The following is a 17305-nucleotide window of genomic DNA, read 5'->3' as shown; positions in this document are numbered from 1 at the left end:
CTGAATTTTTGTAAGATGCAAAAATATACCTTTGTTTGGCACTGCATTTGATTGTGTGTATTAACTTTAAGATGATTATACTACCGTATTTTTCTGACTATAAGCCACTACTTTTTTCCCACGCTTTGAACCATGCGGCTCAAAGCCTGATGCGGCTTTTCTGTGGATTTTTCTTCAACCACCAGGGGGCGCTTTAGCAGGAAGTGAATCATTGGAAGTCAAAATTTGAAATCAAAGAAGAAAATGCTAATTTTCATTTAGAACAAGCACATGCAGCAGCAGGCACGGCAAAGAAATGTTTTCAAACTCATATGATGCAGCTTTTTAAGTTGATCGATCTGGTAGTACAGGAGGGAAATAGAGCCGCTGCACATAAGGTAGGCGTGAACAAAACCATGGTTCGGCTTTGGAGACGCAGGGCTGCGTCCTTGTGAAAACCGAGAGCTGTGGAGATACCAGCGGCTTATAACCTTGTGCGGCTTATATGTGCGTTTCCATCTCCCCCCAAGCCCCTTTTAAAAATGTGTAGGTGCGGCTTATAGTAAAGTGCGCTCCATAGTCTGGAAAATACGGTAGCTATTGTTCAGAGTGTAAGCAATCTTTTACTGCAGCTCTATGTAGAGCAGTGCTTCCCAACCCTGGTCCTCAAGGCACAGTGCCCTGCATGTTTCCCTGCTTTAATGCACCTCATTCAGCTGACTGCAGTTCAACAAACACCTGTTAATTGAAATCACCTGGGCTGAAGCAAGGAAACAGCTAAAACAACACTGATATAGAGGTACAGAGTGAAGAGAAGAACAAAGTCCAAATAAAAGTTAAACCAACCTTAAGGTAGCTGCTGGAGTCACCAGAAGGCTCCTCAGCAAAGCCACTGCTGTCAGACTGCTGACTAACAGTCCTTGACAGGTCTAAGAAAAAAATAGGAATACATATTATCTCTGTTGTACTCCAACCTGCAGGTGGCAGTGTAGAGCTATGAATAATGAAAGCAGTAGAGACACTAGGACACAGGACAATCTGTCCTTGAAAGCATCTAAAGGAAACAGGAAACAGGAAAACATTTATGATATTGCAGTTTATTGGAAAAATGCTAATTCATCAAGCTTTATGGGTTCTCAAGGCCAGAATTTGCTACATTCGCAGACATGGCATTTTAAATCACAGATTTATATTGTTGGGCTTTTAAGATATGCTTATCTTCTTTTTACAGTCAATTTTAGATTAAAACTAATAAAACACAGGTTAAAAGGGAATGTTTTATATTAATCAATTCAGGCAAAAACTAGAACTAATGTATATTTTAAAAATAAAGCTCCAAGTAAGAAGCATTTAAAATATTAAATATTCAAAATACCAATTGGTATGAATGCTTTATACAAAGAGAAAAGCATTATAGCTAAAAATAAAAGAGACAAACTAATTATGTAAGCTCAGAATGAATGTACTATAACCAACCTGTGATTCTGGATGTTCTGGATGGCAGAGCTTCATCGTCATTAGTCTGAATCTAAACAGGCGAGGGATATTTGAAAGCAAGATAAACAATAAAGAATGTGTTAATTACTGAACAAATACAGATATACACTGACTCAACATGCTTGCACATATTGTATCATTCTTTTCTGGTCAGAAAACAGAATTAATCAGCTGATTTTTCTTCTACAGATGGACAGTAATTATCTCAGTCCCAGTGGTGATCTGAAAACCCTGCTTTCACTTTAGCTCAGTTGTTGTGCAAGAAGGCAATTTTGCCTTTATTTGCATTCATTTGCCTGGGAGAGTAGCTTTGCAGGCTTAGTTGAATGACCACAGGAGAGCAGATGAAAATAAGATGGTCTGGTAAAAGGCCTAAGTGATGTCATTGGGCCACCTGTGCGTGGGAAGAGGTTACCCTTTGAATGACAAAAAAAGAAAAGAAAAAAAAGCAGTATGAGGAAGGTAGGAGGAACACAGGAAATCCCCATACCTCTTCCATGTCGAATGAGTCTGCATTCTCCGTGCGAAGTTGGGCGAGTAAAGGCGGGGCAAGCTTGGAGAGAGCTTTCTCAGGGGTGGAGGTGAGGTCGGTCTCATCTTTGGCCACCTGGTCACCTTCCTCCTCTGCTTTCTGATGGGTTGTGTGAAGGTCAGCTGAATCTGGCTGGTGTTCTGGTCCAGTGCTGCTCTGTTCAGGACTGATAGGTGGATGAATGTTAACATAGTCACTCCGTTGTTGTCAACCTGGCGCACTGAGCTACTTTTATGTTCAATCTAAGTGTCACTTTAAATACACTGCTCACAAAACTTTAGGGACATTTGGCTTTCAGGCAGCCTGGTAAGAACCAGCCCCTTGTTGCTTTGCTTCATGCAGAAAACCTGGACTCTCGAGAAACAATCCTGGAGCTGTAGACTCTGTTGAAGTTTTAAATTTTACCCAATGACTAGTGTTTGGCTGTGACGTATGTAATGTGCCATCTCGACACTATGAAGCTTACCGGAAATTGCCTGCGCTGTAAACAACCATCCTCTGCTGCGACAAGAGAAATGTCGAGATGAAGTAGACAGCTGTTAATATTAAATTAATGTTTGGAAGTAACACTGACTGAACAGCTTCGTTCACTTCCTCCAATTACAATTATAAAACTGCACAAAAAAAAAAATCAAGCCCATCATTCATAACAGCTTCTTTTATTCACCGATTGGCTCATTTCAAATTCTACTGGAGAAATCCACTTTATGAAATTATGTAGGAAGGTGATGTCCAGGGTATCTTTTGGGTGAAAATTGTGGAAAACATAAAAAGTACACACTACAATTACTCTACATGGCAGTAGAGTAATCATAGAGGCAACATAAATCAACGTCTCCATAATGCGTCATGTGGCCAACTTTAGTTCTGGAGAGAGTGCAGGCCTCTCCGTTCGAGGTACCCCAGTTTCCAGCAGCGGTTCCCTCATTATGTGACCTTGATGACCTGAAGCATTCCTGTCCATGAAGATGAAATCAGGCTTGGGTTGTTCATGCAGGGACACACTGACTGGCTAAATGATTTTATTCAGGTAGTATTGGCTTATCACTGTTCCCGTCACAAAGTGTAGGTGTTAAGGCAGAAAAAGGCCCGGACACCTGTAGAAGGGTATTTTCCATGTAGCCATAAATGGAAAATCAGCTGTGACTCAGTGGTGTACATAAATATGACCAGCTGGGTCAGACTGGACAGAACTGCAGCAGATAACTAGCCGTTTTATCTGCCAGATGTAAGTGCATATTGTTCAGAATAATGCTCAGACAATGTATATTGATAATAAAGTGATTCACTTGAGTATCTATTTAGGTCACCCACCACCTAGGCAATGCATTGAATCATGCTAAGCATCAGTGATAGTGCAAGAAATAACAACAGAACCAAAACACTGTGTTCCTCTTGTTTGACATCGTTCTATAGTATAGGACTAAGATCTGAATGTTAGAACATTTTCCTAGATTTTATGAAAAGTGTATGTTCTTAATTATATAGGAATAAATTTAAATATCATTGGAAAAAAAAGATGAAAAATGTATTTGAATTTGTATAAATTCAGGTGTGACGCATTCTAGCTGGTCTAACGCGAATTATCGTTATCAGAGTCCTTTCTGTCAGGAGGACATCAACTCTCCAAGGATTATTTACATTTTTCAGGAAGATCAAATTATAAACAGCTATATGTTCGGGACTAAAATAAGTACAGTGATTTCCAGACTATTGACCACACCTGGCTTTAAGCTAACGTTAACAAGAGGAAATAAATACATATATAGGTCACACTTGTCTACAGGCTGCTGGTGTCCATATTTTAAAATGAGATATTTACCCAGAAGATTTGGTTAACTTTTAATAAAACACGTACAAATACGAAACATAAGTGCTTTTCCTAACATTGCATGTAACACAGCTGCTTAAAAAAAAAAAAAAAACAGCAGCCTAGCAGGAAAAAACCATTGATCCCCATCTTCATCTTCCTCCTGCACACTAACAAAACTAAAATCATCTTCTTCAGTGTCTGAACTGAACAACGTCACACAGACTTCCAAAGTCCGTATCAATGCCACTTTTGTCTCAAAGTAAAGTCACCATTTATTTATTTATATAGATTTATAATTTATTGAGAGGCACCTGTGTATGAATGACATCCTGCTGTTCTTACAAAATAAACTAAATAATGAACATGTACTAAATCTTTACACTTTGAGGCATCGTTTAAAATTTCAACACAATTTAAAAAGGCATTTTTCCCTCATTCTCATTTATTGAATATCTAAGAAGCATGGCCTACCTGCTCTCCATTAGCCGATCGCCCTCGCCGCCTCCATTGGTCTCCTCCGTCACAGTAGCTAAGGTGAAATTATCTTTCCTGCGCATGTGTTTCTGGCTGACCATCTCCACCTGGTGGTCAGAGCTGGCGCAGTCGTGATCCTTACCGCTACGAGTGCGGTCGTTGACACGTGCGGCATCGGGGGAAGCAGCGTGTCCGTTCAGCTGTGTGGGCTCGTTTGGCGAGGCCCCCTCTGGAGACTCTGCGGTCGATCCAAGCAAGTTCTGTTTGCTCATTTTCTTTACGAGTTTAGCAAACTGCCTGACTGAGCTAGTCCTCCTCAGAGTAGCCGGATCTTTACCGGCACCTCCTTGTTGTTCTCCTTTTTCTCCTTCTCCACCTGAGAGAGGTATATCACGACATCAATAATAATTAAAAAATAATAATAATAATGTCAGCTCTGTTTTATAATTTATTTTGTCAAGTGAAAAGTAAACGGTTCTATTTAACTGATGGTACATATAAGTTCATAATTTCAGAAAAAAAAAACAGATTACGACTTTTTATTATTTATAATATACAAGTCAATATTTAATCCAATAAAAGTGCACTGTGAATGCCAAATACTGAGTGTTGAGGTTGTCTTGGACAGACGGTTATTTGGCATAATGATGTTTTTTTGACAAGTGAAGAAAAACCTAAGTGTGGTTGCACGGCTCACCTTGATCCTTGCAGGTTAATCTGTTGACAGGTTGTCCAGAAACGTTACTGTAGATCTGGAAGAACTCATTGGCAACCGACGTCAAGACCTCAATCTGTCGGAAACGACCTGAAACACAGCAAAACAAAGACAAGATCGAATCAGAACAACAGAAATTAAATTTAAAACGAAAAAAAAAAAAAAAAGCCAATGGCTACTGGTTTGGTTAATCTGACCAACTCTAGAGTTAAACTGCAGCAGAACATGGTGGCTTGTAAGCTGTCCTTTAGGACGCCGGTACATGTTGACATACCTGTCACTTCCAGATGCGTCTGCTGCTTTCTCACGGTGCCAATTCTCCATGATACCACATAAGAAATATGTTCCACTGCTTAACTTGTGAACCCAGCAGCACAAATGACCTGGGATCTTTTTTACACTGGCCAACTAGAATAAAGAGGTCAAAGGCTTGCAAAAACATTCATCTCACCACGAAAGCCCCAGCAGCAGCCGGCACTGAGCACAAGGAGCATTATTAAATGACTTCAGACTGATGGTAGAAACCACTAATCAATTCTCTGCAGCCTCAGCATGAAAACCTTTCCACTCTTTGCTGTCAAAGTTTTGGAAACAGCATTACAGCCTTGGTTTTGTCTTACTTACAGACCGACAAGAGGAGCAAGTAAGCATATTTTGCTGTTGTGGCCCATGCGCCTCAAGGTTGTGCATGTTAGCCGCTTTTCAGTTCAGGATATTAGTAATGACGGTTGATGGGAGTTATTGGTGCTGTAGGGTATCAACTACAGAAGTCTGTGCAGAAAGTCAGAGACCAGCGGTTTCAGGAAACTGCAAAGCAACAACTGAGACGAAAAGTTAAAAACAACTTTAGTGCTGCTCAATTATTTGGTGCAGATCCAAAACAAGCATGTGCATTTGATTTTTGGTCGATGAGATGATGGAAGAAGAGATATTTTCCTAACTTTTTGGGACTTATAGGATTATAGAAACCTTCGTAGCAAACATTGGATTACCTATAGAAGTGGGAGATATGGACTGAAAGTTTTATCATATTTTGTGGTAATATTGTGATAAGAAAACTGCTTTTTTTTCTTCTTTTTTAGGTAATTGAGAGAAACCTACTCACTAGTAATACGCTTCTTTAGGACATCGGTCATATGCAGAAGTATTATTTGTAGTAATAATCATATTTTCAAATTTATTGATATGTAATTTTCCTTGGAAAATACTGAAACTAAATCCTGACAATACAGATAGTTTTGTAGGTTTTTAAACAATTGGAATTTATCATAACAAATCAATATGGTTATCATGATAATTTATCACAATAAATGATAAGCCGTACAATAAATGCCACCAATAATTCCCAATATGCTCTTAAATACTTGATTGTGCAGTTAGCTACTTTGTACTTTGGCTTTGATTAAGAAAGCAATGCAACGTGACCTTTAATTAGTGATAAAACATTAAATAACCAATTCAATAATAAAACTCCTCGCTGCTATCCTAGGCATAAGTCTCGCTCAAGTCTAACCTCTAAATGTATTATTTTACGAGACCGGAACAAAGAGTCAACTGAGTAATTCAAGATTACATCATGATACTTCCTGGAGGCAGATTATTATATATTGTAAACGAACACCTTCCTATTGGTCTATTTTTACACATTCCACAAGTGAGAGTTTTGAGATTCGGTGACACTCTGCTGCAAAAGGCTCAGTGAGGAATTAAAGACAGACGTCAGAGCCGCTCCCCTCTGCTTCCTCCTCCCGGGGTTGTGTAAGCTGCACCGTCAGTGTCATCTCTAACAGGATAATGACTTGCATGCTTTCCTGCCATCTCTCCCCCTCTTCTTCCTCCTCCCCTTCATACCCAACTGTTTAAACACTTGTCAGTCGGTTATGAAACGCGGACTTCTGTCTTCTGTCGCCCTCTGAAACCTTGCGACACGGTTCAGTGTCGTCACCTGGAAGGGAGCAGTGCTCTTGCATATTCTGACTTTAAAGTCCAAAACAAAAATATTCCTTGTTGTTGGCATGCAGCTTTTACCTGATGCTGCAATCGTAATGCCCTGATGCTGAAAGTTTGAAAAGTGCAACATGCCTTTGTGTTGAGCCCCCTTTAGCCAATACTCTGTAGGAAAAAAAAGGCATTCAGACAAATGCTGAGGTCCATTGTTTTAAATTGATGAGCACATGTGCTGAAAATGCCAATAAAAAGTAAGGAAAAAAATAATAAAAAATGCTTTATCTAAATCTCTACACCATAATCCCAGTTTGTTTAGGGAAAGTGAACCTCGATCTAAAGTAAACTCCAGTACCATCCATAAAAAAGTACCAACTTTTTTTTTAATATAGATATAACACATCTATATTTTAGAAATGGCTATCTGAAATAAAATGTTTTAGTTTTGTTAAACTTTTTTTTTATATTTTGTCGGTTTTTTTAGATTCTCTAGGGATTTTGTTAGATTTTTACTTTAAAAAAATAATTTGCAGATATTTTAGATTTTTCAGTTTTGTGTAGTTGGATTTTTCAAAAATATTTTTGCATGTTTTATTTTAAGATTTGCAGGATTTATTCCATTTTTCAATGTATTTATTCAATACAAAATAACATATTTTATTTCTCTTTATTGCATTGAAAACTAAATGCTTTTCTTGTTTAAAGTATTTTCTACAAATAGCAACATCCTATAGAAGAAAATGTATTTCTCCTCTTTTAGCAAATGTTTTATGTTTTTCTCTGGTTTAAAAACTAAAAATCAAATGGAGGTTCTTTAAAAATGACCACAAATGTCCTGCTGTAGATATTTATCAAAAAATTTAACGTTCTCTTTGCACAAAACGTTTGTTAGCTCAATCCAACCTTCCAAATCTGATTATTTTCCAACACTACAAAACCCACAGACAGCCCAAAAGAACTCACCAAGTAACCTGGTAATCCACTTAACTTCAGCAAAATGGTCTTTTTTCTTTAATTACAATTCCAGCAAGGAGTTAAAGGCTTAAAAATCAAACAAAAAACTAATATAAAAAAAAGCATTCTCTTGACTCCAACCTCAGCAGGTGAAGAAAGGAGGAGATCAAGCTGTTAAAAAATGTTATATTTCATAAGTTGGTAGATCAAACCAGGAATAAAAGGAGCCTGGACTTGAAACACTGGGACACAAATAAGATCCAATATCTTTTGCTACAAATGACAGGCTGACTGGAATATGTTTTCACCAGACTCGACTATTAATATTCCTACTTTGTATTCGTTTCTCTGGTACGAAAAAAGCTGTTATTGGTATGTCACAGTTGTATCCCTCACATGCACAGCTGGTTTTGTGTGATAATAGTAATACAGCGTGTTTCCTTCTGACTGCTGACTCTGCATTAATGCTCATTCTGGGGATCTTTTCACAGGAAATGAGGGATAAGCCACAAAGACACGTACTCCGTCTTTTTTCCCTCTTCATCCTGGGGGGATTTTTTTTTTCTAATGGTGAGAACAGGGCTTACGTAACAAACAACAACACACACACATACATGTGTCTGTGTGTGCGTTTGGGATCCAGGGAACCAATGGAAGAGTATGAGAATGCTTCCAGAAACTACACACAGATCTCAGAGAAGCAGTTCTGTCCAGAACAGTTTCTTGAAGTTAGCAATGCTATCAAGCCAATCGCAAGGTCAGGCATCGACTATCAATTTACAAACCTTTCATTTTCAACTGTGTCCAGGGTGCTAGCCAACAAGAGTTAATATTCATTTCAAGGTCCGAGTCAATAATCATGTGAAGAAGCGTGAGAGAAGCAAGCAGCACAAGACAGCTGAGAACCCAGCTAACAGTTGCTAAAGAGTGACGGCGCCACGTCTGGACATCAACGCTCAATGCGGTGAAGATTTATGATTTGCTCAGCGAAGCAGAGGATATCCAGAGAAAAGTTGTATAAGGCCAGAAACTTGGAGACTTAACAAACCGGCAACCTGAAGAGAGATAATTTACAATAGTGGGGAAACAATAACTGTAATTTCCTACTGATTTATCTCATCTTATTTTTTATTCATGCCTTTTTTTTTTTTTTTTATAAACCAGGTCCATCTTCCACTGAGATCAGAAACTTATTTTTCAAGGGACACCTAGCCAAGGTAACAGGTATTCAAATCAAAACTACATAAATACTGGGACACAATGCACAAACAGTAAATTAAAACACCAAAGCTGTACTTATTACATGCAGGAGACACTACATGTGAACAGGAGGTGCAAAGTAGAGGTGCACCAATAAATCGGCCCCGATTTCCTTAGTTGTGAGTGATCGGCGGATAGTTGCATGAAAAATCTGCCAATCTTTTCTACTTCCACAAAGATCTGAAAAACAGTCACTGCCCCTTTTTGCTCCGTCGTGAGAGATGCTGACTGACAGACCTTCCCACCTGGTCACATCTGCACATATGCTGTTAACAATAGTCACTCTGTTGTTGTCAACCTAGCAACTTTTACAACAACAAAAAAAAATCGTTATCTGTCAAAATAAAAATCAGCAGGTCGGGCTTTTTAAAGATCCGTGATCGGCCAGAAAATTCCAATCGGTGCATCCTTCATCCAAACTATTGCCATTAGAGGGGACAAGACACATCGCAGCGTCCTCAGCAACAACAATGCTGAAAACTACCGAATATAATCCATATTAATTTGTTATAATGGCTGCACATTGTAAAAAGAATACAAAGAGATCACAAAAAATCCCTGAACTTCTGAGGCAAAATCTTTTTGAACTTCCTGCAAAAGCCAGCTGTACTGCAGTACCAACATTAGTTTGTCCATAAACAAGTTGAGACGGTGTCATGGAGAGGTACCTCTACGTCAAAGTGTGGGAACTTGTGTTGATTAGCCAGAGGCAATAAAACTGTGGTTAGCTCCATGAAAATAAATAGGGTCCAAAACACGAGCCTCAGCGTCAAACAATAAGGTAAAAAGGCAATTTCTCTGCACTCTGCTTTGTTTGGATCCTAAACCATAAAATATGTGAATGTGTGGGTATATTCTGTGCTTGCACCAAAGAAGATGCAGACACCTCAGACAAAGAGTCCCTGTGGCCTGAACTTGTAGAAATGAGTAGAAATCACCAGAGCCCTGAATGCCTAAGGTCAGTGCGTGAGAGCTGGACATCAGTATGCAGTCTGATAACATGATAATGTTCTAAATATAAAGCTTTCTCGAACAATAACTTATCAGTTTCTAAACACACTGCAGTGCTATTTCTGGCTGAATAGACGAGAGCCCACTTGCTCAGGGCAACTAAATGAAAACCCAAACAAAACAAAACAAAACAAAACAAAGCATCATTTCATTTAACATATCAGCACTGCAGATCTGAAATGCAGTCATACCACAGATTGTATCTCCACTTAAGCAGGTCTCAAAATACAGCTTTTACACATAAAAAAAAATAAAAAAAAATCAAAATTCTAGTTGCTATTTTGAGTGTAACTAAATATATACCGGGGCACCTACGCAGAGTTTTAATTTCCCGTCAAACAAGCAGTCAAATGTTTGTGAGCATCTTCCTCTTCCGCTCTTTCCTGAACAGGTCATTAAAAAAACGGTGCAGTCATTCAATAATTTAATTCTGGGACTTATGACTGGCTCCATTCACTCTTCTGTCATTTGCTACATTAAGTAAACATGCTTTGTCATTTGTTAGCCATGGCAATCAGAGAACCAGATGAAAAATAACCACACCCGTTCTGCTCTACCAGCTCGTTTGTTCAACAAATCCAGCAGTGAGGATTGACTGACCTTTGACCAACTGGACAAATCTCTACCCTGGAAGGTCTGTTTAGAAGTGATACCGCAGGCCACTGATAAAAAGAGAAAGTTTTCTGAGCCAGCTCAACAACCTACCCTGCATCATCATGCTGATAAGTCAGATTCATGTTCCTAGACATCTAAGGTTGTTGAGTAATTTAGTATCAGTGTGTCAAAAGATCATGAAATAAATGTGATAGACTGGTTTCTATTGGACAAGATTGTGCTACATCAGCTCCCAGCAGCTGACCAGTTGCTTTGCAAGCTAATAAGACATCTACATTTTCATTACATTTGCAAGAGCCAGCAACAAAAAAAAAAAAAAGAAATTCTGAGGTCAAACTGGAAAAATTCACAGATTAATATGCAGGACCTTAGAATGCCACAAGGCAACGGCTGAGAGTTAAAAGCTGAACACTAATAAAAGCGAGTCAGGCCGAAGCCATTTTTGGCAGATTGTGTTGCTGTTAACAGATGCACCTCACAGCTGGAGAGGCCGAGCTGGGATTTGTTTTCACAGCTGGAAATACTCCAGTGAGATGCATAGCTCACGTGCTCGGCGGGCAGGACATTACGTTCAAAGAAAGAGACGGTGGTGTGGATTCTCAGGACAGGACAATCCTACGGGCTTCAATAAAAGGCAACTGGACTTCTAATCTTTTTCCTTGAAAATAAGAAACCAAGTTCAACTGCCATGTTCGTAATCCTTTAAAGAAATAACTCTTTGTCTGCTGGACAAATGTCACGCTAGTTTTCCCCATTAACATTTCCGTAGTAAAACTCTCCTTTAATGTTCTTAGGAACCTTTTTGAAATTACAATTTTGATGTTATTCTAATTTATTAAGTTGCATCTGTATACTTGTTCATTTTTGTCCATTATGAGATACAGCTTTCTTTTACAACATGTGATGCCACATAGGCTAGGAGCAAGCTTAAGTCCAGCTGCTTCCTTTTTCACATCTGGGCATCTTTATTTTAGGATGCTAAAAGTTATAGACAGCAAAGCAACAAAATATTAAATATCAGAGAGACGAAAACTCATTTGACCAAAATCTTCTCTCTTTAGAAGCCTTGATAGCATTAGCTCAAGTAAGGCTACACCTGTGGTTTTTATGTGGGCCTAATTCAATACCAATGCTGAGGCACTAGGCTGGATAAGCAACAACATATTTCAAAAGAAGATCCTTCTGGCTATGGCTAAAGCAGCACTTGGCTGGAGATTTTAGAGATTCTGCCAAAAATATACCAAAAACAAATTAGCTCATGTTTTCTCTCACAACGTTTACCATTTCCTTTATATGTAAGTAACTTCTTCAGCTCACATTTGAAGTTAAACGGAAACCAATTCAGCACAAATCCAGAAAGATATGATCCACAAAATGGCTTCTTTGTTTTGGTTCCACAAAAAAAAATGATAGTGGTTGAGTACAAAGTAGGCTTCTGGGTCATCATCTCTAATCATCTATGGGCATTCTGTCCAGCCAGATGGACCACAAATGGAGTTAAAAAAAAAATCTCAGCAAAAACTCTGGGAAGGAGGTGCAAACCCAGCAGAATAATCATGGGTATATTTTGCAAAACATCGTGTTCATGTTGAAAGGGTTTCAAAGAAAACATGCAGGACTTATAATTCATACCTAAAAAAATTCACAGCTACAAAATAAAAAAATTTAAAAAATCCCACTTTTTACTGCACTCAAAAGTGCTAAAGTTGATGATGGTCTTGCTTAAACCAGAACCAAAAGGTATAAGCTGCTCTAACTATGTTCTAGTTACCAAAGCAATTCAAATCTCCCCAAACATGAAGACTGATACAGACTCTTGTTTTGACACAAGACGGATGTTCTTGCCAAGTGTTTATTTTTTTAAGGCGCTAGACTGTAAAACTGTCAAGATGAAGAGGATCAGCTGTGTGTGTGTGTGTGTGTGTGTGTGTGCGTGAGTGTGTGTGTGCGCTCAATTGGGGAGCCAATACCTCCATGTAGACCAAACTTCAAAAACAAAAAGGGGCCAGGATGTTAGGGGAGCAGGTCTGTGTGTGGGTGTGTGTGTGTTTGGGACAAACAGATCTTTGTTCTCTCTGGCAGTGTTGTCCAGGCAGTTGGCAGGACAGCTAAAAACGCTGAAGGACCCCCACAAAACCCCACAGTAGTACTGGGAACAAGACACGCACACACAGTCAATGCGCTTCACTTCCTCTGTCTACGGTTACAGGATGCAGACCTCTGAAGCGCTCAGTGCAAACACCCACTAGCTGGGCAGTTCAGCTGCTAGAGATGTGCACAGTGAGCCCATAAACACTGAAGGGGACAGAGGAGAGCAGAAGGTGCTGGAGGTACGTACTGGTTAGAGCGTAGTTGGGGTTTTCCAGTTCCATGCGCTGCAGCTGAGCTCGTAGGTAGACCTAAGGGTGAGCCACAGAAAGTAACATCGACGATTAACATTAATAACGCAGAGAAGACCTAAACTGCTATACAGGTGCACGGTTTCATGTATTTTATTTTTTTTGACACTACATGCTCCTAAGTTTAAATCAGCACTACCTTGATGTCAATGCCTCTCGCTGAAGACGTGTTGTTGAAGAACCGTGGGGGAATTTTTGAGGACATGTCAGGTTCTTCTCGACCGAAACCCAGATTTAAAAGGATTTCCTCTGGGTCTTCCTCGCACAGGTCCAGCAACTCTGAAACACTGTTAATAGTCCGACTGTTAGCAGCCCACCATGCACCATGCGAAGTGGAAACATGCAGGACATCAAATTAATACGTTTATTGGTTGGTCTACTTAAAGGAAAAATTTTAAAAAATGATCATAAGTGAGGATTTAAATCCATGTGCTGAAATACTTACACATGCATTGCACATTTTTGTCAGATCACAACCTTCTTTGTACTTTCTTAGGATTTAGTGTGATAGATCGACATGAAGAAGGGAATCATTTGAAGTGGAAAGGAAAATAAACAGTTTTTAAGAATGTATCATGTATTTCTATTTAGTACCCCTGCATCAGTGGTTTGTAAAAGCAGTTTTTGCTGCATTTTAAGCTGCTAAATCCTCTCCACCTGTTTTGCACATCTACAGATTTACATTGAAAGCAAATGGAGTTTATTCGGAGTAAAAAAATGGCCTGAATAAAATTAAAAATGGCACTTTTGAGAACAATTTACAAACTTTAAAATTTACTTTAAACTTTAAAAAAATCATGAACTGAATTCCTTTGAATTGCTAGTTATCTGCTACTTTGTGTGTCACCTAAAATCTCAATAAAACACACAAACGTTTGTGGTTGTGAAGTGATGAGATGTAAAAAAGTTAATTGCCCAAAATAAATTGAGAAATCTGCAGGATCCTTAAGAATCGACCCAAATTGCAGCTTAAAACTTAAAGAAACATTTTGGAGATTGCTTGGCATGGACTCATCGATTTGTTATAAATCAGGTCTAAATTTTGTATCCAACCTCACTGTCTGAGCCAGTGAGAGCCATTTATGTTAAGTAGCATCAAGAGCACACTGCATCTCTATTTTCTTCCACTTGAGACCACTTGTCTCCATCTTGAAGAAACCTCAGTGATTTAAGAGTAATGGGATGAACTGACCTGGATACAGTGCTGCTTTTCCCTGATCCTGTCGAGTTCATGCTTCTCCCCCTCTCTTTGTACTGAATCCTCTTCTGATCCGCCACGAAATCAAAACTACAAAAAGAACCACAGAGCAACAAGGACGTACAACGAATTGTTAGAGTAAGAGGAGAGGCTGACCAACTAAACCTCACACACTGAATGATGAGGGTGAATAATAAAAACAACTCACCAGGCTTCAGGTTTATTATTTTTGGACTGAAGATGATTGGCTGCAGAAACAGAAATGTAAGAGAATCAGGAGTCAACAGAACCGACAGAATGATTTGCTGCAGGGAGGGAAGTGGTTTGATGTCTTAGTGTTATTGGCGTTGAACTTTGAAAACCAGTTACATGTAGAAAACCTGAGTTAAGGTTTGACCCATTGGTGTATTTTGGATTTTGAACTAGCGGGTCGAATGCAAGCCTCATCAAAAAACCACTGCTATGGCAACTTTCCCTTTGAAATCAAAATGAGATTGTAAACACAAGCGGTTGTGGTTGGTTCTTGGAGATGAGATGCAGTGTAGTTAAATCGAGTTTTAAGCATGCAAGGTTCCCAATGCATCAGGAGAGAATGTGATTTTGTGATTGCTGCACAGATTTCCCTTAAACCCTGATCTTACTCGAACAATTCTCTACAGATTTAACGGGAACTGGACAAGTGTAATGCGGCAACATTTTTTTGAAATCGAAATCTTCTCAAATAATTACTCTCCATAGCTACAGAATGCACCAAAGTCAAAACACCACCCTTATGAGCCAGCTGACAGGCAGTGCAGCTGCTCAGCTCTGCCCCAGGTTGAAAACAGAAGAACTAGAGAGAGTTGTTTGTACCTGTTCTCTACGGGTCAGGTGGATCTGTCACCGTCTGCACCGTCACATGTTACCATGCTGTATCTTAGAGATCAACATCAAATTTAATATAGAGTGCATTCTTTCTTCCCTACTCTGACACTGGATTATATAAAACTGTTTTTATGCTTAACTACCATTTACTGTACTGTCTATGAGAACTTAAAGCCAAACTGCAGTATGAGTGATATTTTCATTTCCATAGAACCTGTTGAGACCTGCAGGCGCGCCACCATCTCTCCGTTTCTCTTTCTGTTGAAATGGCCTATGTTTTCTTCTCCGGCAGACGGCTGGATTAAGGGGGCAAATGATAAAGTTCAGCTGCATCTGGAAACTTGCTCACTCACTTCCACCTCATCTACCCCGAACCATTTAATTTACTAATTCACTGCCATTCCATTCAGTGGCTAAGACTTTAATCTGTTCCAACCCCGTTCTTATATCGCTTGATGTCATTATGGTCAATTTGGATCTGTTCGTACATGACATCGACAGAGACTTTTTACTTCACACTGGACATCAGCTGCCTCAACAGAACTCTGTGCACAATCGCAGCACTTACAGCCAGGACTTAATAACCTGAAGCACACAGAGAAACTTGCACTAACAGAACAGAAATTACAGACGAAAGTGAACACATTTACTTATCAGTTCTTGGCTGGATGTTTTTTGTTTAGCTTATTTGGACCCAACTGGCTATTAAAACATAACTTAGTATTGAGAAAAACTGAAAATATTTCATTTCAGTTGCAAACTGGTCTCTAAGTTAAATCTGAATGCTTTTGCCAAACATAATAAACCTGCATGATTCGTATTCCTCCATGTTGGTTTAGGTTTCAATTGCATCTGCTTAAAATCTTTGCAGTACTGTTTGATGGCGATAATTTCAAAGAGCTTCATCAAAATCCTTTCTTTTGGCAGTAAAAATAGAAAAATTATTTCTATTTTATACTGCCAAACTTAATGTAAAACATTAACTGTATTTGCACTGGTCTATAATATACTGCTCAAAAAAATAAAGGGAACATTTCACTTTAATTTTGTGTGTGGCTCCAAATCCAGGCCTCCATTGGTTAATAAATTTGATTTCCATTGATGATTTTTGTGTGATTTTGTTGTCAGCACATTCAACTTTGTACAGAACAAAGTATTCAATGAGAATATTTCATTCATTCAGATCTAGGATGTGTTATTTGAGTGTTCCCTTTATTTTTTTGAGCAGTGTACATGTTTCTTTTACTCCTCATTTCTTTAAACTTTGTTCCTTCAGCTCTAACTCATCACATATTTCGACATCCTTCTTTGGACTTCGGTGAATATCTTTTTTCCCCCCAAAAATATGTATTTTTGTCTTAATATATAGCTCAATTCTGAACAATGGATCAGTCAACTGTATAAAACGACATCCAAAAAAAAAAAGAGGAAAATGTGTAATGTTGTGTCTACACCTAACCAGAGGCGGAGCTAGAGGGGGGGCCGGGGGGGCCAGTGCCCCCCCTGTCATCTGATTGGCCCCCCCAGTGGCCCCCCCTGATGATTGACATGTAACAGCACCAGGTCATTCCTGTACATTATTTGGAATCATTCTAAGCCAACCTAATATCTAAAGAAGAAAAACAATAATAAATATATGAAAAGAAAATGTACAAAACGTTATATAAGTCCATGTGATGAAATAAATAGATTTACATCAGGCGCGATACCAGCCTCTTTTATACTTTTACTCATAAAAACGAGCTGATATTGATCTCCTGGATGTTTCAAATGTGCTGCGCTGTGGTGCAACTCAAAGGCTAAAGCCCTTCAAACCTGGTGGTTGTAAAACACCAAGAAGTTATTTACTGATCCTCCATAAAAAAAATATAAAAAAAACGAAGAGAGGCCGACAACGTTTGTAGTTTGGAGCAGAGGTGGCGATAGAGAATTTTCGTTATCCGTCAAAGAAAAAAATAATTTTATTTCCAATTTGTAGTCATCAAACGAAACATTTAGTATTTCTCTGTGAGAACGTTTTTGAAATCAGGTAACATTTCACGAAATGACG

At 38.9% G+C, this 17305-nt stretch overlaps 1 protein-coding gene across 1 annotated transcript in view; it reads right to left on the bottom strand.

Moving 5' to 3' along the window:
• The window catches only part of itprid2 (ITPR interacting domain containing 2), a 45653-nt gene that overhangs the window by 7261 nt on the left and 21087 nt on the right, over positions 1-17305 (bottom strand). Inside the window, exons 7-15 of the mRNA XM_014968051.2 lie at positions 14600-14639; positions 14386-14481; positions 13333-13480; positions 13133-13193; positions 4993-5100; positions 4293-4671; positions 1967-2174; positions 1456-1507; positions 826-908 (exon numbers count right to left, since the gene is read on the bottom strand). Coding sequence (XP_014823537.2) covers positions 826-908; positions 1456-1507; positions 1967-2174; positions 4293-4671; positions 4993-5100; positions 13133-13193; positions 13333-13480; positions 14386-14481; positions 14600-14639 — 1175 coding nt within the window. The remainder of the gene's footprint in view (positions 1-825; positions 909-1455; positions 1508-1966; positions 2175-4292; positions 4672-4992; positions 5101-13132; positions 13194-13332; positions 13481-14385; positions 14482-14599; positions 14640-17305) is intronic.

This window comes from Poecilia mexicana, unplaced genomic scaffold (assembly GCF_051168715.1).
Source record: "Poecilia mexicana isolate PSO_F unplaced genomic scaffold, ASM5116871v1 scaffold_2, whole genome shotgun sequence".
Classification (NCBI taxonomy): Eukaryota; Metazoa; Chordata; class Actinopteri; order Cyprinodontiformes; family Poeciliidae; genus Poecilia; species Poecilia mexicana.
The sequence above is the reverse complement of the archived record's forward strand: the minus strand, read 5'-3'. Positions and strand labels throughout refer to the sequence as shown.